At 42.2% G+C, this 22,683-nt stretch overlaps 1 protein-coding gene across 1 annotated transcript in view; it reads right to left on the reverse strand.

Annotated features, from left to right (window-relative positions):
• Nucleotides 1–3,642: 3,642 nt before the first annotated feature.
• The window catches only part of LOC119446650 (DNA repair and recombination protein RAD54B), a 37,116-nt gene continuing 18,075 nt past the window's right edge, over nucleotides 3,643–22,683 (reverse strand). Inside the window, exons 12-23 of the mRNA XM_037711140.2 lie at nucleotides 22,369–22,449; nucleotides 21,605–21,757; nucleotides 19,585–19,696; nucleotides 18,018–18,197; nucleotides 13,788–14,002; nucleotides 12,821–12,988; nucleotides 10,989–11,115; nucleotides 9,637–9,809; nucleotides 8,313–8,429; nucleotides 7,522–7,716; nucleotides 5,973–6,041; nucleotides 3,643–3,907 (exon numbers count right to left, since the gene is read on the reverse strand). Of these exons, the coding sequence (XP_037567068.1) occupies nucleotides 3,809–3,907; nucleotides 5,973–6,041; nucleotides 7,522–7,716; nucleotides 8,313–8,429; nucleotides 9,637–9,809; nucleotides 10,989–11,115; nucleotides 12,821–12,988; nucleotides 13,788–14,002; nucleotides 18,018–18,197; nucleotides 19,585–19,696; nucleotides 21,605–21,757; nucleotides 22,369–22,449 (1,689 nt within the window). The 3' untranslated portion in view covers nucleotides 3,643–3,808. The remainder of the gene's footprint in view (nucleotides 3,908–5,972; nucleotides 6,042–7,521; nucleotides 7,717–8,312; nucleotides 8,430–9,636; nucleotides 9,810–10,988; nucleotides 11,116–12,820; nucleotides 12,989–13,787; nucleotides 14,003–18,017; nucleotides 18,198–19,584; nucleotides 19,697–21,604; nucleotides 21,758–22,368; nucleotides 22,450–22,683) is intronic.

Here is a 22,683-nt window from a genome sequence, read left to right on the forward strand (position 1 = left end):
AAACATACAACAAAACTGAAAATACGCATGCGCATAATTTATTTGCACTGCACGCCCCGGCATTAAAGCGCACACGACGTCGACGAATGACACGTGGCAGCACAGCTCTCCTCTCCAGACCACCACCGTCTCCGTGCTGGGGCGGCAAATCGCCTTCGAGTGCCCGTGATCTTCTTGCTTCGCCGTGGACGAGAAAGAGCGATCGTTGCATCCCAACCGGGCTTGCACAATGGCATAAATGGCGCTCAGACCCACGCCACTGTTACCGTTGTTGGCTGCAAAGCGTCGCTCTTTCGGCGTGCACGTCTTTCTTTCTTAATTTTATCAGACCCTCCAGGCCAGGACATTGCGCGTGTCCACCCGTTACAAAGGGGCTGGCCGCCACTACATCTTCATCACATCGTCAGGGTGCCTCGATGTCCTCTTCGCCCACCGCTCCGTAGCGGGGGAGGAGATGAGCATTGAGGCCCCCTAGTGCACGTTGGAGTTTGCCGCCGAGGACAATGACGACTGCCTCCATTGTATCCCGAGAGCGCGTTTCGGTACTCTGTTGTGCTCGAGATAATCTTTTAATTTCGAGTCTTGCTCTCGTCCACTCTTGGTAACCTTGCTCCCACAATTTTATTATTTATTTTTCCATATCTCCCCCGTTTTCCATTACAGGGACCTTTCATCACTCATGACCGCTACCATCGTTCTCGTCAACAGTATTTCTCCTCTTTTTTTTTTTCTTTTCTTCCTATCTGTGCACTACTTCGCAATCGTATATATTCTGCCCAATCAGATGAGCCATAGGACTCCTACGTACCATTGTCTGTTACGACCGTTGTTACCAAGCACGCCTAAATAGCTTATCGTGGAAGCGTATGTCGGTCCCTCTATGCGCTAAAGTACCAGCACCAACGAAAGTTCACCGAGAAAACAGGCCTGTGCTGACTAACAAATGATTTTTGTTCGTGCATCCACCCGACATCTTATATGCAGATATAGCTATCCCAGGGAAACGAGAAAAATACAAGAGTGGCCAAAAAAGACCATTCTAAGAATGCGCCCTGGCGAATAGTACTTGGAAGCCTCATGGTAGTACATAATAGGCCATAGACAGGTCATCATCATCATCAGCCTATTTTTATGTCCACTGCAGGACGAAGGCCTCTCCATGCGATCTCCCATTACCCCTGTCTTGCACAGCTTTGGTGAAATTTTATCACCCCATCTAATTTTCTGCCGTCCTCGACTGCGCTTCCCTTCTCTTGGTACCCCCATTCTGTAACTCTAATGGTCCACCGGTTATCTGCCCTACGTATTATAGGACCTACCCCATTTTTTTCTCCTAATGTGAACTAGAATATCGGCCATCCCCGTTTGCACTCTGATCCACACTGCTCTCTTCCTGTCTTTTAAAGTTACGCTTAACAATTTTCATTCCATCACTGTTTGCACAGTCTTTAACTTGTTCTTGAGCTTCTTTGTTAACCTCCAAGTTTCTGTCCCATATGCTAGCACAGGTAGATTGCAACGATTCTACACCTTTCTTTTCAACAACAGTGGTAAGCTTCCAGTTAGGATTTGCTAATGCTTACCATATGCACTGCAACCCATTTTTGTTCTTGTGTAAATTTCCTTCTCATGATCAGGGTCTAGGCTATCCTTTTAGACAGGTCATGAATAGATGATATCCGACTGTTCTCCTGTCTAGTAAAATAGGTCGCCGTGCTTATTTCTTTTAGTAAGAATGTTGGCACTGTACGATAATTGTTATGCAAGCACCTGGCCCCTAACCGCTCTTCGTCTTATGTGCCTTGCTTACCCACAGAAGGGAAAGTGAAAGGGGCTGTATTGTTTCATCTCAGAACAACTGTAAAAAATTAGGCAGTGCTTATGAGAAGTGCTGTAAAGAAGAGATAATAAGTAGACTGAAAATATCACCGATATAATGCCCTTGCTTCATTGCCATCTTTGGCTAACACAAAGTTCTATAATTACCATTATTTCTTCGTATTTTATGCAGTGAAACAGAATCACGGCTATCAGTTACATTACAACACCATGTACCATTTTAAGCTTGGGGAAAACACGTATAATAGCTATTGCTGAGCAGTACATAGCACAATTTATTTGCACCCTGTGATTACAACCACGCATTAATGCCTAAGCATGCAGATTTATGCGTAATACAAAGTGCTAGCTAAACCACCTAGATGCACGTAGTGGCAAGCTGTCAGCTCCGATCTTAAGTCAAACAAGAAAGCTTGCAGCAACTGACAGAAAAACAATGTGACTGGAATTAACCTATGTCAACGAGTTCGAACGTAACACCCCAGCTGACGCCATTTAGGTAGATGTGGTCATCATCAGCCTCTTTCATGTCCACTGCAGGACTAATGCCACGGTCAGTGACTCTTGCTTACCTCGGTCTCTTGTTCGATATAGATCTTGATAGAGATCCCTGTAGCATTTGAATATAGCAAAGGAACTGTACACGCTGGGCCATTACATCACAAGAGGATTCAGCAGTGCATGTAGTATCAGAGCGCCCTGTTCATGCCTTTATGGCAGCATGCTTGAAAATGAAAATGTTGGTCCACAAATGTAACATTACAGTTTTAGGAGCAAGCTTTAGCTCGGAGGCACCTCCGATTTCTAAATTCAAGTACATGTACTAAAACACAGAATTACTTTATGAGATAACAGCTTGACCGATCTGAATGAAATTTATTGCATTTGAGACACGAAATTTAATTCCACTGACTGTAAAGCATAATTTTGATTCAGGGCCTGAAATTTTTACAAATCCGTAACCCCGCACAAAAAACAGACATCACAGTTCCGTAAACTGCATCTGTTAGAGCGTCTAAAGTGGCATAATTTGATGCATGAATTTACAGCTTATATAAAATTTTTAGAATGTTTCTGGGGTTTACAAATGTCCTATTCACAAATTAGTGATATATTTCAGAGCGATGTATAATACACCAATTGTGACCGCTTTAGTTGTACATCATATTCCCAATTTCACTAGGTACAGTTTACAAAATTGTGGCGTTTTTTTATTGCTAAGTTAGGGAGCTGAAAACTTGGTATACTCGAGTTTTTTACCGAGTTTCAGCAATTTTTGTAAAAACAAAATGACACCTTAATAAAAAGTCCACTTCTTGAAGTCTCTAGACATAAGCCACTTTCTTTTATAATGCAACATACCTCATCAAAATTGTTGCAGTGGTAGCACAAAACAAGAGAAACAATTTCTCCGTTTTCATGTAGTATTTACATAGGAGCTCCCCGAGCTAAAGCTTCCTCCTCTTAAGTGTGCCGGCCTCATGCTTCTAGGTGGTGCTGGCCTAATACGGACACCATTCAAGTGTCGATTCAGTGGGACACGGCACAAAGACTCGATTCACCTGCCATTTGCATGTGAATTACTCGCATGAAGGTTGCAAAAGGTTTGTAATGTGAAGGCTTCGTTAAATTGTTAGTGAAAAGGAAGGTTAGCATATTTCAGTAAACAGAAACAAAAGCATTATAGGGGAAGGAAAACAATGAAGAAATTTGTTAAATGAAAGTTCGACACTATAGGCACGACATCAACAAAAGTTCTGTTGACTCTCGCGTGCATGTGGCAGTAGAGTTAAAAGAAATCTTCCAAGTATATAATTTCTTTATTACTTTTGCTAGACATTGCAACCGACATAAATATATATGTTCATGGTCAAACAAGACTAAAATGAATGACGAATGTGGTAATGAGCATGAAGGATCAGTGCTGCTTGTTTGCACACACATGACATAAAGAGGGTGGCCTGGATGCCTACAGTTGCGCAATGACATCATTTTCAGTTGGTGCTTTCGAGACAGTGTTCCGGAAAACAAACGTGATGTTGTCCTCTGCAGCAACCAGGTGAGGGTCCTGTAATAAGAAAAAAGAAAAGAAGAATGAATGTGATAATCCTCTCAAGTTCATTGAACGCTGCAAATCTACGAGCACTCTCAACACTGAGCAAAATAGGCAGCCAGCTTCCAACATGAAACGTATTCTGTGGGCTGCTTGCAGATTAGGAAAATGTTACGCATCCACTGCCATAGTCTTGAATGATGCTGTTTATATATTGATAAAGTAATTTTTTCAGAACCACATTTTCATTCACATGACAGAAAAAAAAAGGTTGATTATTACTGCACGAAATAGAGGCCTAACTTTACTTTTTGAATATTGCATCGAAACCACATGTGACATAGCTTTAGTGTAACGTTAGTCATCAGTGTGAAAACCATCAGTGAGTCGTCATGTGAAATCAATGTAACTTCTGTAACTTACTGCTGCAGCCACTTTGGTGCACAAAAACCCTTTGAAACTTGCTAGGTTTCCCCACAGTCAATAGTCATTTTTAATAACTAATGCCTGTGAGAGCAACTTAAGGGAGCCTTGGCACACTTTTTGAACATAATAAAAAAACGTAGTCGATCTGTAGAGGAGGCTCCTGTGAATATGTGAGCCAAATATTCTTGCACTGTGTGCAGCAGGGAATTTACAATTTCGCGTCAAAACAGTGAAAAATTGCTTGCTCTTGCCTTCACAATGTAGCCATGCAGCTAAGTCACAAGAAGCCAAGCCCACCAACAGGTATTGACTGATTTTGTGATCATGAGAATATCCTCAGTAACAGTACTATGATTGCTAATTTTGAGTTAAATAAATTAAAAATGCACGTCTGCAATCTCAAAAAGAAAAAAAAACGTATTTAACCTTCGCACGTCCAGTCTACATGCGCCAATGACGCGCAGTGACGAACATAGCCTCCAAGATCGCACTGCCATACTGCGTGCAGTGTATATACTGCAGCCATGATGTGCCCTCTTGTCGGCATGACGATCAGACAACCACATGTGCTGATTGGTCTCTATGACATAGCTCCAGGCGCATGAGTGCCTATCTCGCATTGAGACAGTGCTGCACATGCCCGAACGGGAAGCAGCGGTGTAAAAAAAAAAAAAAGAAAGAAAAGAAAGAACTACTGGCGGGGGTCTTGCCTCTTTGCCATCCCTCCTGTGTAGCTTCCAGCGCGCTAGTGCAGATGAAAGGAGAGAGAAAGCTGCGCACCAGTGAAATAACTACCTCTAACTCCACTTATAATTGAAGGATTAAAAAAAAATTTTGCAGCAGGAGATTTGTGAGACGACGTCCTCTAATAGTGAGGCCATTTTATGATTAATTAGAAAAGTGTTTCAGGACCCCTTTAATGTATACAGCAGTTCCACACTTCCCTTATTACATCGGTACAGTGCTTATCAGGGCCATTTCATTTTTCACAATGGCTGAATTGATGATAAGTGGCTGTGTGACAGTGAAGATACACCAATCCCTGGTGATGTGAACATCCAGCCACCACCTTTTGCGCCTGGAAACATAGTTATACACCTAACGTAGCTTACACAATTGCCTAAGCTAAATGCGACGGAAGAAGTGGCGTTTGCTCTATATATATATGGTGATTGTAAAGGAGGGAAGAGACGCTTAACTCTGCAGCCCTTCAGGCAGCACGGCACAGAACACGCATTTGCTCTCCGCCGTGCATTCGCTCCGCGTGAAAGCGCGCGTACCTAGCACATTTTCACTCGTACATACAGCATACGGCGCGCGGCGACGATTTCATCGTCGTTGACGTCATACAGAACCTCACGGCGACGGCGACAGTAGAAATCTGCTTTGGAGTGTCCATATAATTGCTGTCGCAATAAAAGGTTACCGAAAAAGAACTTGGGTTCCTTCGGGCTGATTTTAGAGTTATTGAAGCCATGGCTGTGCGACACGTGCACTTCCTGTGAAATAATGCATATGTATTTCCTATCCTGTTTACAATAAGCATGTGTTGAAAGTCAGCGCCTGTATGTCTCGCTTCCTCCGTTCGTAGTACATAGTACTTTGTCGTTAACACGAAAAAACACTGGCTATCAGTGGTGTCTAATGCACTCACCTGTAAAAAGTGCTTGCCAATTGGTGCCGGAATGTGTTCCCACCGCAGTAAATCGCTCATGCCAAGCTTCTGTAATGGATTAAAACAAAGAGCAGGTGTAACAGCCTTGAAACAGGTTTTGCAAGGAACATGGCTCATACACTTTACGCAAGTGTATTAACCGCAGTGCACGTGGGCTGCATAAAAATTCTCAATGTTTGCGGAACAGCTTTTAAATGGCGGCGAAGCAACAACAGTTCAATATTGCCAAAATTACAGTGATTTTGCATTAATAAAAGACCGCATTATTCGGAAACATTCAATATTTGGAAAGCTTGTAGTATACCTCACATACAGTAAAACCTCATTACTACGTACCTGCTTAATAAGTAATTCCGGTTTAAATCTAGCCGTGATGAATCCCCCACCCTGTCGCCATTGAACTAAATGTATTGGCTGACCACGTAGTCACTTACCGCATGCCAAATAGTAAGTGCATAGTACTTGCTTGATTTTTCAATGCGTACAAGCGTAGAATCGGCAAACGTTCATGCACGTAGACCATAGATAGAGAAATTGCGGTGCACAATTCTTTCACGAACTGCTGTCACCACTAACAGTTACGTAAAAACATTGTGGCCATGACGTGTTTCCTGCTCCCATAGCTTCGGACGCTTCCACGTTGTCCACGACGACAACGTGGAAGTGGATGAGGGCCCTTCCGTATCTGATTGCGGCGCATGCATTTACCGCCATGAGGGCGTTCGCAGAGAAGTGGGGCCTGATAGAGAAAGTAGCTCGTGGCCTTCTTAGTTTGAGGATGCTGTCATCGCTGCAAGGCCACCGCAGCGGCAAGTGAAGATCACAGATTTTTTGCTGCCTGCTCGCAAATAAAACTTGCCTGCGTGTGTGCGAATTAAGATGTAGCTCTTTTCTGATCGGTAAGCCTACAGCGGCTCAGCTGCCATTGTCAGTTAATTAGTACATCTCTTAGTGTGTACCTGATCCCCGTTCCCTGCCAACTACACATTAACAAGGTTTTGCTGTAGTTAAAAAATGCATTGTGAATTGAATAAAAAAAGAAACACTGTTTGCTAGCTACTCGATAAACACTTGAACAAAACTTCTTGCCGAATTTTCACCACCAGCCCCATGCATGTAACCATCATCTTCAAGCAAAAAAAAAGGACCTGTAACACACACAATTAATTTCACGAAAACAATGTGCAAATCTCGCTGTAAACAGCCCTGCTCAATCACTTGCATAAAGCACAGCTTCAGAAGCAATTTCTTTTCAGTATGTTAAGACCTCTGCTGAAACACGGTGTGGCTTCACGGCAATGCCGAATCGTACTGCCACGAAACCACCATCACATTTCACAAGAAACCTCGTACTGCGGTGAAGATGCAGAGCAAGGCAAAAATCACATACGAGCAGCACTCCCATTTAGTACTTAACATTTTCAAAGTTATGATGTGGGAAATGCCAAAGTTGCACAATTCACTTACGCAAAGGTACCGACATGCATATACCAACTTTGTGAACTAACTGTATGCATAGAGAACGCACCTGTCCGATGATGCTGTGAGTTGTTGTACTCCCCAGCTGAGATGAACGCTTAGGGATTTTACTTGGCTCCTTTGCAGGGTCAGCTTGGGGACGACTGCCACAGAAATCATTGTCAGTTTCCTCCATACTGTTGCACCTACAACCCAGCAACTTGTGAGTCGAACTACTGGTTTCTTCGTCAAGCGTGAACAGGTCCTGCAATGTTGTTCAGAGATGTGTAATTCCAGATGCAAATGCGAATACACTGGTTACAGTGCAACAAGCATTTTATACAGAGTTTTTCTGTTTGCGCTAGCTGATGTCACACTGAGCATAAAAAAATATAGCCCCAGCACAAGAAAAGTTACAATGGCAACGTCTTTGTCATTTGAGTGGTCCTCTATACAAAGAAATACAACAGTGATGCCAGTCACAGTACACTTTCTCCATTGCACAAAACTACAGCTATTGAAATTGTAATCACTGCTAGCCCTGGTTCACGCTCCAGAAGTAGCACAAGTGAAGCTAATTATAGTTTTTTAATCATGTGTGAAACTCGACTACCCTTTAGGGAATCACATGCAAAACAATGTTTACTATAAAGAACTGCACTCTGCCTGACAGTGAATTAAGTTATTCAGCTGTTGATAATGATAGGCAGTCATCAGAGAAACAGTCAATTCTCTGCATATTGTTTCTTATGGTATCTCCTTACTGATTAAATCTCTTTGGTGCTTTGCATGTCTTTCAACATGCTCCTGCAATTCCTGCAGCCAAATTCGCAGATGCTCTCTTTGGACATAAGTACTCGCCTTAAGGTCTTCGAGGGAGAACTTGGCTCTCTTGCCATCCTTCTTGTTATCCAGCACAGCTCCACTGAGTTCCTGTTTCGTCACTTGCCGCTGGAATATCTTCTCTTCAATGGTGCCCTGTCACAAATCAAAACATGAAGCAGTGCCGGAATTGGTGTTATTTCTTTACAGTAGGCTCCACTTAAATAGAACTTGAAGGTACGGAAAAATGTGTTCCATTTATCCCAAGTTTCATTTAATCAAAGGACACAAAGATCACCAGCGATTATTTTATTTGATAGGTGTCCGAGTGTTTCGATATTACTACGGGAAAAAAAAAAGGCTTTACTACGCCGGACTTTTAATATTATAGCTTCTTTTGTTCAAGGCTGTGTTCATGCACAGAAGGACTCCGAATGATTCTGCGCAGTTCTCGCTTTCTAAATAGCGCTGCGGAATTTCAACTGTATCTCTTGCTTTCTGGTCCAGAACAGTAATGTGCAATGGAACAGTACTTTAACTATTTCTTCGGTACGAACTTCACTGATATTTTCAACTGTCTCCTCGGAGCAAGTAACAAGGGCATCATCTGGGCTCTCTCATTCGTGGCAGTGTGAACAAAGCAGTAGTGGCAACCTAACTGCAAGATCTTACAGACCCCATAGTGCTATCTTCTTCCTCGGGAATCATTACTTGCCTAGCAAAGTCCTATTGATGGAAACAAAGCTTGCAACTTCAGCATCTTTAATTTGCATTAACTTTCCTGCAGTTGCCTGATCGATTGAATTTTCTTCACTATTCATAGCATTGCCATTTGACACGTTCGTCGAACATTTCCTGTTCCTTATGTCAATGAGGTAGGCAGCAGTTTCAGTTAAAGTTCCGTTTAACCGGAGTTCACAAAAAGATGGCTTCCGTGTAACTCAATTTTGTTAACATTGTGCCTAAGGGCGGTCAACCAAGGTTGATAGCGTTGATCCGTTTATCCGGCATTTCCATTAACCAAGTTTCATTTATCCGGCATTGACTATACCTTTATTTATCTTATTATTATTACTTTATCTGTATTATTTTATTTACTTTAAAGAACCTTTATTGAGGCTACATATTTGGACACAGCAAAGTGAGTTCAGCAGACGCACTCCCTGGCAAGTGCATTCTGAAACGAGTGTCACTAAACCTTTTCATGTGACAGTCTGTGAACGACACTAGTGAAGTGCACTCACTCAAAGTGATACTAAATTTGTCTGTCCTGAAAGGCTTTTGGGTATGCACTGTAGGCAGCTATTTATAAGCTTACAAGGATAGCTCACGGTTTTTAAAGGCAACACCGCCAGTGACTAACCGTGGTCAGAAGTCTGTAGATGGAAACATGGCGAGATTGGCCGTCCCTCCAAACACGTGCCATGGCCTGCAGGTCATTTGCCGGATTCCAGTCTACGTCGTACAGAACGATGCGACTGGCTCCAACAAGGTTGAGCCCCACGCCACCAGCTTTGCAGCTGAGCAGAAACACAACTGCAATGGGTAGCACACATAAAACATTAGTGAGCAGTGGATCACACACTGGATAAATGACGGCATCACCATGAAGAGCTGTCAACTTATAGCTACAGCATATAATTGTTCATTTTATACACTAGAAAAACAGTCACAAAGAAAATGAAAATGGTCTGCTTGTATGCCGACTCTCAACTCAAGATTGAGTAACAAAAGATTGGGAGCAATAACCTTAGCAGGGAAATCTTGTCACATTGAGCTACAACACTCCTTTCAACAACACTCCCTTCAATGCTTGGCTTACTTACACAAACATCACATTTTTCTCCTTAATAGTACACTCGTATCACATAACAAGTGTCCAAGAGTTGATGCTCGTGCTGTCTCGGAATTTTACAGAATTTGTGTGACTACACCACTAACTGAGACCTTCGAAAATAAAAAAAACAGGAAAAGAGCTGCATTGATGCAATTCAGAGCAGAGTAAATTGGTGTCCCTGCAAGCAACAATTTGAAAGTGTTCTTGCTAATAATCTAATGTTTCAATACGTAAGAGCCCATGCACTGAACCAAAAGCAAGTGGTGTCAGGAGTGTTTGTTGACTGGCAAATATTTAAAGCAGCAAGATTTGCCAGGCAACACTGAACGCAGCAGATAAATTTTGGTTGGCAACATTAAAGTGCACAAGTATGGTCGTGTTTCAAGATTTAAATAAAAATATGTACAAACAGAACAAGCAAGGCCTACACTTTACTTGCATGCTCAACATAGTTCATCAAAATTGAATACTTTTCTGAATTTTCTATCAGCTACTTGCACCCCTCCCACACCCTTCCCTCACCACCACCACCTACAACCTCTACACATTACTCAAACCTGTACCAGGGCAGTTACATCAACCGAGTCTGAAGCACAAGTTAGCCTGTAAGACTTGCGGCTGTGCCAGGACTATGTTTAAATTGTGGAGTTTAACATACTGAAACTGTGCACAGTGGGTTATGAAGAACGCCGTAGTGGAGGGCTCTGTATTAATTCTGAAGACCTGGGGTATCTTTAATGCGCACCATAAGCATGGTACATGACCATTTTTACATTCAGCCCTCATCGGAATGCTTGGCTGCTTTGTTGACCATTTAGGCATTGGCGTTGTAGGAACAACACAACATAACGTGCTACACTGAAATTCACCGCACATACAGCAGTTTGAGTGCGGAGAGTTGAATCGCTCGACAAGTTCCAGGCGCTGCATCGATGAGGTGGACCCATCCAGCCTCAAGAAGGGATACTCTTTCTGAGTGCACACGTCTTCAAGAATGTCCAGAGTCTAGAAAAAAAAAAAATATGGGGAAGGTCAGCAATGGAATATGAGAAAAAAGAATACTGAGAGGGCACTTGGCAGAGGTGGGACAAAGCACACAGATGCACACACATAATGTGCTTCCAACAAGCACTTACATACTTCTAACATACTTCCATAGGAGAACTCATAAAGCAAGCTCCTTGAAGTGTACAGGGCTCTACTTGTGCATGCACACAGAACACAAGCACCCTAGATTTCTACATTTGACGTCGCTGAAATCTTGAGCCTCAAAATGGCACAACAGTAGTTTATTTGAGTCTAAGCCGACAGCTTCTTGCAAAATGTCAGTGACAAAGTTTGAGGGTTGGGTTAAAATTAGGGACACAGTTCAAGGATTTTACAGGCAAGTTGCCAGCGTTGATGTTGTTTTCAAGAACTGCAGTTATGTCACTACACTGAAAGGCTGACTGAGAAAGCGCACCTGCTAAATCTGACCGGTATTTAAACTTAAAATTTGAAATTTATTTACTTTTGTCACATCAACCACACTGTGCTAAACAATGTTTGTGAAATGGATGATAGGCACATAGAAAAATGGTGTCTATGCAGAGCCACCGGTCAAACTGAACATCACAATAAAGACAAGTCTATAGCGGCTTAACTTTAACAAACATGAGCTGTAAGGAGCAAATATATTGCTTTGGGAGGAAGCTGCATAAAGCTAGCACATTCAAGGCATCTCAACAAGAAATCTCTGGCACCCTCCACTGGAGAAGCAAACAGAAAGGCACTTGAGGAATTTTCAGGTTAGGGTAAGTATGACTGTGTCTGTACATTATGGTCCACTGTTAAAGGAAACAGGCTGTTAGTATCTGCCATCAAATTTTACCTAGATAGGGGACAAAGGCCCATAGACTAGATTTTTATGTATAAATGCACGTCTAATTGATATTATATCTGCTGCTTCTTTCCGATAAGGGCAAAAGCTTTTCCAGTTATATTATGTGTATTATTTGTTAGGTGTTCTTTTTAGCAGTGGACCATAATGTAGATGCTAACAAAGAGTGAGTTTGTGTCATGAGAGTAAGCTTTTAATGTGCTATGCTTTTAATGTGCTAACAACCGCGACTAATATGCTATAGGTAACAGTGTGCAGCACTTTACTTTTGTTGATATTCTGGTCAGCTTACATTAAAGGAAACCTACTTTCTATTTCTGGACCTTAGAATTACGAGTTTTGGCTTAGACCTGAGTAAATGTGGTACTATCAGCTCTTTCCAATCGATACAGCGTGAAGTTATACCCTGCTGCTACATATAACCTGTTGCATCTGTCAGCTGCCATGGCTCAACTGGCACAGCATTGCATGCATCACGTGGAGGTATTGTGTTCAACTGCCACCAGCAGCCAAGTTGTATTTCCTTCCACTTTCATTTCTTATTTTCCTCATAATTTCTACAATTTAATTAAAAACACAGTTACATTTCATCTATGCTTTCCTTAGCTTCATTACATTAGCTTCGTGTAGTTGTTAGTACTAACAAAAGATTGAGTCCCTCGGTATCCCAAATTATTCTCCCTCTTGTCTTATCTGCAATAAACTGAATCTTCTACCACATATAGGCAGGATTGGACATAATCACAGGGGGACAAAAGATGTTACAATGCTACGAAGTGTATTACAATTGTCAAGTCCCGTTATGTCTTTGAAAAAATCCAACATTGTCACCTTTGTGAAGTTTGAGACCAGGACTATCCGCTCCCGAGGCAAGGAAGTCCACAGAGAATGAAGCATGGCAGCCAAAACCCTGAGTTTGCCAGAACCCGCTTCGAGGTCCATCATCATGGAATCGAGTTCAGAATTGAGACCTCTGCGAGCTTCGGCATGTAGAGTTGCCTGCGAAATCAGTGCATCAATGACGGGGGCAGACAGGCAAAAAATAAACATTGAAATGCACAACCATACCTTCTGTAAATCAGCGTGGAAAACGACGGCAACACAAATAGGAAGGACACAGGACGAGCGCTGTTTAACAACTGTTACGACTTGCTAAATAGCACTCGTCCTGTGTCCTTCCTTTTTGTGTTGCCATCGTTTTCCACGCTGAGTGAAAAATCAGCGATGGAAAAAGAAAGAGGCGGCCCCGTAATGTATGCGTCACGCGATTCTCCAGCTTCGGCATGGGAGAATGCAGGGAAGGAATTTCACTTGAGGAGGCTAGACAGGCAAGGGGAGAGAGTCTCTCTTGGCAGTGGTGCTCGCCTCTTGAAAGCATGGTTTCGTGGCACTGAAATATATTTATCTGGACTATTGAATGAACCAATTTGGAAAATTACTGCGGTAGAGCATTCCCTAGAGGGCACGTAGCAACTTCCAGCGTATAACCAAAATTTGCTAACAGTGTTTTATTTTTTCACATCTTTTCTAAACATTAGTGCAACATTACCATGATCCCACTGCAAGAAAAAGAAAGGCATAAATATAATTATAAACTGCTTACAGTGTGCATACGGCACTATAAACCGGTCTTTCAGTCTTCAAGCAATCCCATGAGCTAAAGTAATGTTTCCAATGAGCGCGCTTACAGCAGAACTCCTAATACAGCAAAAGTCTTGCCCAGTACCATCGGGGTTACTGTATCATGCCTAAATACTAAATAGGCAGAGTTGCAAAATGAGAAAAGAAAGACTCTTACTGAACCAGCGTCCTCATCTTTGTCAGAAAAGTCCTGGGACGCAACGAGTAGGGGATGGTTGCAGAGTTTTCTAAGAGCCAGGATGCAAGCCAGGGTGCAGTTCGCATCGGTTGACAGATAATTGCTCAGGCAAGCCCGCACCATGTTTGTATCCAGCAGGTTTTGGTAAAGCATTAGTTGAAGTGGTTGAGGGCGGCAGAAGACAACGCACTCGACTAGAAAAAAAACAAGTGCCACATGTAAGGAAATACAAGCAAGGGTAAACAGTTTGCACCTGATGGCATACGTGTTTACAGAAGTGATTGTACTTAGTGACAACTTATAAATTCAGTACAAGCTCTGCCAACAAAACTGCAACACATCTGCCTCCTGTACCTTTGAGCTACAAAACACAGTTACAAAGAGATGACAATATTGCAAGACATTTGCCTCCAACGTGAAGTCACAGAAATAAGCTAAATGAAATTGGCTGGCACATTTATACAAATTCTCCTAGAGTTGCACAATGGTGTATTTGCCAATGTATTCTTTGACTGTCATCAACTATGTATAAGGAAAGTGCAGTAGAATCTCGTTAATTCGAACTCCAAGGGTGACCGGAAATTTACTTGAATAAGACGGAATGCAAACTAACAAGAGCCTCTTTAAATATAGTGCCCAATCAATTGTGAGGTACAGCGCACAAAACCAAAACCGTCACTGGGCTCGCAATGAAAGTCTTATCTTTTCTTTAACAGCACTCAACGACATGTGCCAGAAGAAGCCTGGATCCCTCATAAAGTCCGAATGCGATAAAACCGCACCTCGCCCACAGTTTGCTGTGGGTGCAAGGAAAAACGTGCAAGGGTGAGCCGAGAAGGACGGTGGCTTGATGCGCGCCGTCCTACCGCGTGTCCGATTTAGGAGATGATGTGATCGAGCGCACGGTGATGTGATTAAGCAAACGCTACGAGAGAGAGAGAGGGAGGGGGGAGTGAGGGGAGGACGACGTGGGTGAGCACATGGTAACATGATCAAGTGCGCACTATGGGCTCCTTCCTGTTCTATTTAAGCCGGATGGGAAAGGACGCTAAGTGCCATTCTGCTTGCTCCAGAGTGCATCTTTCCTTGTCATTTTTACGGCACATGATACTACGGTGGCTAGCAGCGCATGGAACCTTCGCCTTTGATTCGAGTTTGTCTGAGAAGCGGTCTATGGGAGTGAGAAATTTTGTTCAAAATAACCATTGCACGGTTATTGGAGTTTGAATTCGCAGGATTTTTTCTCTATTAAAATACATAAGACCTTGCTGGGACCAACAGAGCAGTTCGAATTGTCCATCAATTCGAATGATGAGATTCCAAATTATCGAGATTTCACTGTACTATGTAGCAGAAAAAGTTAAGGCTGTATGCCCTTGCTGCACTAGTGGCATGGGTCCATATTTGGTAAAGACCCATTGATATTTCATTCTTCTATTTCTTAATCATCCACCGCATCAAGTGGCTGGTCCCAGAAGTAACAGAGGCATAGATGTGTCCGAGCGAGTGAAGACAATGCCAAAAGAATTAAAAATGAAATGGATCATTACAAAATGTGGCTACTGGTGAATCCAATGTTGCGATGACTCAAGTGCACATTACTGCAGACCTCAGGTGTGGCAGTTTGGGTGAGTTTGCAATTCATGTATAGTTGCAAACCATGATAGGAAGCTTTAGAAATAGCCTAGCCACGCGGCTTTGTGTACGCAAAAACCCAAGCTCCATTGTAGGCCACTTGTGTGTTTTTGTACTCTCCTTTGTAAGCCCCGAAGTTTGCATCCCCTAACTTTGGGGTGCGCAAAATCTTAAGCTCTCTGACGTGAACAAGGCGTAGACTGAGAAGGAAATACATAGTACATATATACTTTTTTTTTCTTTAATGAGTATCCAACGCCTCCTTTACTAGATGCCTGCCTAATGAGCCGAGAACCTGGTTTCAGCCTCTCTCTTCTCCACCACTGCAGGCTGCGAGCGCTGGTCACAGCGGCCGCTCCAATCTTGAATCACGTGCCCCTGCTTCTGACATTGTAGTGGCATCTGTTGCAATCCCAGAGGCAGGACCCATGGGTTCTCACCTGGCCATTGGTCAAGTGCATGCCAGGCTCATAGCCATCGCTTCCACCACAACAGGAACTACTGTAGGCTGCGAGCGCCGTCTCTCGGTGACTATACCCTAAACTACGGGAAACTCTGCTCCAATGGGAAATTAGCGGCATGGCAAACATCTAGTAAAGGAGGCATTGAGTATGCTTACAAGTCAGCCCACATTTCAGTTCACAAGGGTGGCAGTTTGGGCAAGCTGGTGCTTCATAACATTTTCATGAATTAGCGCATCTCATAAAGAGTGAAGGGAATGAGACAAACACGACAAAACAGGAGCGGGGTGCTGCAAGGGTCCTGCAAGAGCTGTGGCTGCACCCTGGACTTCTACATGTAAGATTACAGGATGTCACCATAATCAAATGAAACGTGAAATAAAAGAAGCTGAAGCGCAAGATTTGGGCATATGTTTGTAAGCTCACCATCTGTAGCTTTATCATGTAAAGAATTGATGTTTCTTGGCTTGCCGGCGCGTGTACAATAAGTTGTGTGTGTGTTGGTGTTTGTACTGAGTGTATACGCTTTCACAGGTGTCAGGAAATAAATCAGTTGAAAGTTTAGCACCCCCCTCCTGTGACCTGTTTCATCGTGTTTGTTTTGTTTCCTTCACTCTTTATGAGATGCGCTAATTCATGAAAACCACGTTTGAGTATTAGCCCTTGCATACGATTAGCCCATGCAGGGTTTCGTGAAAACACAAGTTTACATTAGAATACTGAGTCAGTGATGGACTCCCTTCGTTTACATTCCTATGGTAAGCACTCCTAGCTGTAATGATACCATGTGTTCTGCCAACATTGCCTACTCCTGCGTAATTACCTGAAACTAATAACCACATGTTTGCTCCACTGAAGTCATGTGAACATGAGCAAGCTTACTGGCAACAGCCATGTAGCATGATGCTGCACCTAGAGGGAGCAAGTGCAGGCAGTTTTTTTCAAATTATGAACTTATTATGACACAAAGAGCAGTATTATTTAGCCATGATGGACATGAATTGTGCACAGTATGAAGATGATGACTTAAGGGCTAATTACGCTGGAATAATATGTCGCCATGCAGCCTATTTTTGCAAATAAGATTTAGAAAGAGGTGTAGGCAGGGCACTGAAGTTTGTGTTTTACTTTCACTCTACAATATTACTAACTTATTTTTTCCTCATTTTTTCAGGAGATAAAATTATCATCGTCAGAATAGACCAAAGTGAATTTTATCTCTTTCTTAATGTCTGGAACTGTAATTCTCCATAAGAAATATCCAGACCTCTTTTGAGGATGTTCTTAAAGTGCATGAAAACATGTAAAATGCTAATGAAGCCAGTAAAAACTGTGAAGCAGCCGCAAGCACATGTTGAACAGTTGTCGGGCTAAGTAATGTCAAACAGATAGTGACGTAACACAAATGCATAAAACAGCTGTGTAGAGATTCAGCCTTACTGGTAAGACGTCTAAGAAGGCTTCAAGCAGTCAGGACACAAGCATGATCCTATAAGGGCATTTTGTTGGAGCAGAAAAAATAACAAGTTAAGTGTATCGAGTGTATAAGCAAACCATCGCCAGTCCTGCCTGAAAATGTGCATGGCATCTTTGCTTCCCTATGTGCATCATATCAGTACATGTGTATTGGTACATATGCTCTGTTTCAAATAGAGCCATTTGTTGAAGTCAGCAGCTCTGTCTATTAATTAGCTATTAGAAAAAGGGCGCAAATTAACACACATAAGCAGATGAAGTATAGAAAGAACGAGTGATTTGCTGGAACTTGTGACATGAAACCAGAGAACCATTTATGTGTTTCCTTCCTGTGTATCCATCTGTTGTCTTTCAGTTCTGGCATGGCTTCGAGGTGTGTTTTCAGTATACAGGTGAATCTGGAAGGCCTGATAAAAGTTTGTAGGAGCTCATCCTGTCTATACTTCATCTCATTTGTGTATGCTTATTACTATAATTTATGCCCCACTTCCAATTCCTTTATTTAACCAACCAGCCCACCAAGAAGTGCTTTGCATGTGTCCTGTATTGTGCTCAAATGTTAATGAACGTACGAGCTACTGACATGCCCCTGCATTACAGAGTACAAGAAGCAGCCACTCTAATGTGGAATACTCACCTTTTCCAGGAAGGTAGCTTTGAATGACATCCTGGGTCCGGCGGAGAATGAATGGTGCAGTGACCTGCATTAATTCGTTGGCACGTGCCTGGCCCAGCTCCTTTTCTTCTTCTGTGGCCCCCGGAAGTTGCGACCGCAGAATTGGTTCTTCATAGATGCGACGAAAACTTGCCGACTTGCCTGGGCACATTGACCACATACTGTGTTGTTACCGGTGCTAAAACATCATGTAGTTGGCACTCCAGACTTTGTTTGCTATACAAATATAAATACTACACCTATATGATCTTCAAATGCCTTGAGACAGGAATGGCGATACTACCTGAGCAACAAAGGCCTATTTTCTTTAGCTACATTGGTTAAGACTGATAGTTACTCATTGGCATTTCCATATGCACACTTGATTTGATGTTCTTTATTTCTTTAAAAAAATACTTTTGAAATCTTATTTATAGTATTTGCTTTGTGCCTCATTCATTAAACGTCACTCAGCTCTAACTACAGATAGCTATTTTAAGAACATGTGACAACTGCTAAAGGACAAACATGTTTTGCAGAGCTTACACTGGGTTGACATATTCATACATAACTAATTTTATCCAGTGCTCTACAGAAGAAATCATCGAAATATGCCTTATGTGTTAATCTGTCTCACCATTTATGCTATGAACGTCAATGCTCTATATGTAATACTAGTATTACAAACAGATCTTGCTCATATCCTTTTTTCGCTAAATATTAAGAAATTTAAGGTCATGTGACTTGACCACAGAAACCAGCCAAACGATGCATCATTTTGTGGCAGGAAGAATTCATAGAGAGCAAGTATTTTTGAATGAACAAAAAATACTGAATCTCTGCTTTAGAGAATGAACATTCAGGACTATGTGCTGTGGGTAATTTCAAAAGAGGTTAAACATGCTTCAGTAGTATAGTATTTGCCCGTTTTGAAGTGTGCAAGAATGTACAAGCTCTCTTCTAAGTACGTATTTTTACATTTTCTTTGTCCCTCTTGAAGGTTGCCCAGAATACTGAACCTGCGATTCAGGAGCCTTATTGTACAGAGGATCATGTACAGACTACTTGCAGTTTTCTGAATTCACAAGTTTCATAACACATATATGTAGTTGAGCATAGTGTGCACAGACACATAATGACTCACACCATCCAGCCCTCAAGCAACATAATTCATTTGCAAATATGAACACTCACTCTAAAAACCACCGGACGCTAGTTCCCATTTGACCACTTCCAAGAAACACTTGAATCTGTCAGAAGCATGGCATGTTATGTGTTACCTGTCTACATGCATGCATATCACTCATTCTATTTTTAAGGATGTAGTGCACCATTCATAAAAAGTATATCAATCACATATATGGGACATTACTCAAGCTGCATAATTTGTGGATCGAGTATTGACAGGTGAAGCCAGCATGCAGACTTCAAAATAAGATGGTGGCATAAAAAACACTGACCCAAACTGCAATCAAAATGTATGTGCTGAATATTGCTAAGTTGAATGTGTAGCTTTACAATTACTTTTATAGTAAGCCCTTAAGCTCACCTAATATTCCAGGGTTGCAGAAATCAACAAGGGCAAAAAATTCTTGTAGGTCATTCTGAACAGGCGTCCCTGTCAGCAGGATTCTACGTAGGGTTCCCAAGTTGTACAGAGACTAAAGGTAGGTGGAGGAAAAAAAAAATTGTTGTAGTTTCACCCAAAGGCGACACATCAATTGCAATAGCAAATTAGTAGAGAGCTATACGGAGTAAGGATAGCAGTTTTATCAGCTGTATAAACTTGGACATGCAGCAGTACTAGCAACGCGCAGAACTGTTGTCGACGCGGTCGGCATTTTGCCCACATTCGCACTGAACGCGCGCAGCGTTGGTGACTGTTGCCGGTGCCTCTGGGGGCGGCTCGGAAATTTTTGACAAGATCAGAATAGGACACTCGTCGAGCAGCGTCGGAAGTCTGTACCACCTTCTCGCCTTGCAACGTTTTTTTTTATATAAATAGGCATTTGGTGCCGCAACTAAACGTCGCCTCCCCTCCCTCCCTCCCGTCCCCCTACGGCCTTTCGCGTGACAGAATAAGTCGTGTTTTCTCTATATATATGGTGATTGTAAAGGAGGAAAGAGACGCTTAATTCTGCAGCCCTTCAGGGAGCATGGCGCAGAACGCGCATTTGCTCTCCGCCGTGCATTCGCTCCCCGTGAAAGCGCGCGTCCCTCGCGCATTTTCACTCGCACATACAGTATACGGCGCGTGGCGACGATTTCATCGCCATTGACGTCATACAGAACCTCAAGGCGATGGCGACGGCAGAAATCCGCTTCAGAGTGTCCATATAATTGCTATCGCAATAAAAAACAATTACTATAAAGAAATCTAGCTGGCAGTGATTTTCACACAAGGAACATGCTATCAGCTGCAGAAGATTGTGTACCTCAACAGTTCCAATTAAGGTCTGCTTTAGTATTATGCAGCAAACCATGTCATTTATGCAAGCTCATTTTATTTATTTATTTATCTTTGTGCATGTTTTGTGTGTGTGTGTGTGTGTGTGTGTGTGTGTGTGTGTGTGTGTGTGTGTGTGTGTGTGTGTGTGTGTGTGTGTGTGTGTGTGTGTGTGCGTGCGCGCGCGTGCATGCATGCACGTGCGTGTGTTGTGGAGGGTTAATGGAAATACACAGTGATAAAATTTTGCAGTTTGCATGCTATCAGGCTTTTGTATTAGTACTTTGCTCTTCCATGCAAGCAGAGATCTGCCAGTGGGGTCTCAAAACAGGTTTTGAAAATGGAAAATAGACCAACCCAACCATGCTATCAGGTGGTCTGACCACCTAGGCTACACATATGACACAGAAGATAATGACCAGAAGATAATGAGGAGTCTTGCTCGAAAACACTGCTGTCCTAATCTACCTCTCCTGAAACCCCTGCCACTGTTACAGGTTGTGGTGCATCATAGACGGTCAATGAATGGTAGTGGCTGGATTTGTTCATGAACCGTACTGTAACACCAGTTAGATTAGTGCTTGATTCCTTCACCTTAGTGGTTGTACAGCTCTAGTAACATGCCTTTAGGGCAAGCTTATCAGTTAGTAGACTTGTTGACGCTAGTGTCTCCTCTCTACTCTTCCTTCTTCTCTTGTACCCTTCTCTCCCTCCTCTAATTTAGTTAGTATGCCTATGTTTACAAGTTTATACGGCCGATAAAACTACTATTCTTACTTCATATAGCTGACCACTAATTTGCTATCACAATCTATGTTTCGCCTTTCGCGCAAAACTGCGACCTTTTTATGCTGAACATATATTACAACCTCTTTAGAACACGTACGCATCACTGGACCTACTGAATGTACCAAGCCACAACTGACACTTATGTGTACTCATGCAAAATAAACTACGTATAAGATGCAAATGGTTGTCAAATGATGACAACACTGTAGAAAGGAATTGAACAATGTGCAATGTGCAAGAATGTGCAATGTTCTATTACAAAAACTTGACAACCTCTGAGATGACAGGAATCCCACAGCAGTTGCCATCGGCAAAAGTTATTGAGCTGACTTACTTCTGTGGTTTTGATGTTGGCATTCTTCAACCTGTGTGCCTCGTCACAGATAAGCAGGTCAAAGTTGATGCTGGCGAGGCTATTGCTGACACGCATGTACATTTCATATGAAAGAATCAGCACAGGATAGATGGATGGTTGATTTAAAAATACCTGTAGAAAAAAAAAAGAACATTAGCTATACGAGCTAACTAGTACTTTATGAAACATGGCTCTGCACTACAGTGCGCCATGCAATATTGATAAAGTACAACAGCAACTTCTAATTTTACCCAACTGGTAACAATGGCACCATACAAATTTTGGTTCTGTATTGTTCCAAGTAGAGACTAAAAATTAGTAATTTTGTTAACAAATCAAATAAAACTTCTAATACCAATACCGATACTTTATTTGCATTTATATGCGTTCGTCCCAGGCACGTAGGGGTGCAAAAAGGCAATATTTCCCATGCCACAGGGGCTTGCCATCCCAACCTAGCTGGGTCCCAGGGTTACACATAGGTTACACACAATGCCTGAAAGCAATGAAATAAAATCAAATGAAATGCTCGCTAAAGCATCAAAGTTTATGCATTTTAATTGAAGTATTTTTGAGGTGATAAACCAGTTTGACAAACCAGTTGATAAATCAGTTGACAGCAAAAGCTCCAAGCTAAAGCACAGATGAAATTATTTATAGCCAGTTGCAGAACTACCCCGCATTATATATGCAATTCAGATAGACTGCTTATAAAGAACTAGTGCAGGTGGTGCAGTACTCACATCAATTTTGTTATTCTGATCAACATGGTAGACTCGAAGATTTCTGTTCTGCAGCCACTTCTTGAACTCTTTGACCCAATTCTGAACATGATACACACAATAAATATGATATGTTAAGGTACATACAATAACACCAGGACACACAAAACACAAAGATTGCTGCTTACAGGACTGAGAACATTAAAGTGTAAAAGAGTACTGGCATTATGGTGTTGGCAGGGTGAGAGCACATGACCTCTTAGCTTGGCAATACAGTATCAGCGTATTCAAGTACACATAATCTGTCATAAAAAGTCTACAGCATGCACTAGCTAT

The sequence above is a fragment of the Dermacentor silvarum genome, chromosome 3 (assembly GCF_013339745.2).
Source record: "Dermacentor silvarum isolate Dsil-2018 chromosome 3, BIME_Dsil_1.4, whole genome shotgun sequence".
NCBI classification, from domain to species: domain Eukaryota; kingdom Metazoa; phylum Arthropoda; class Arachnida; order Ixodida; family Ixodidae; genus Dermacentor; species Dermacentor silvarum.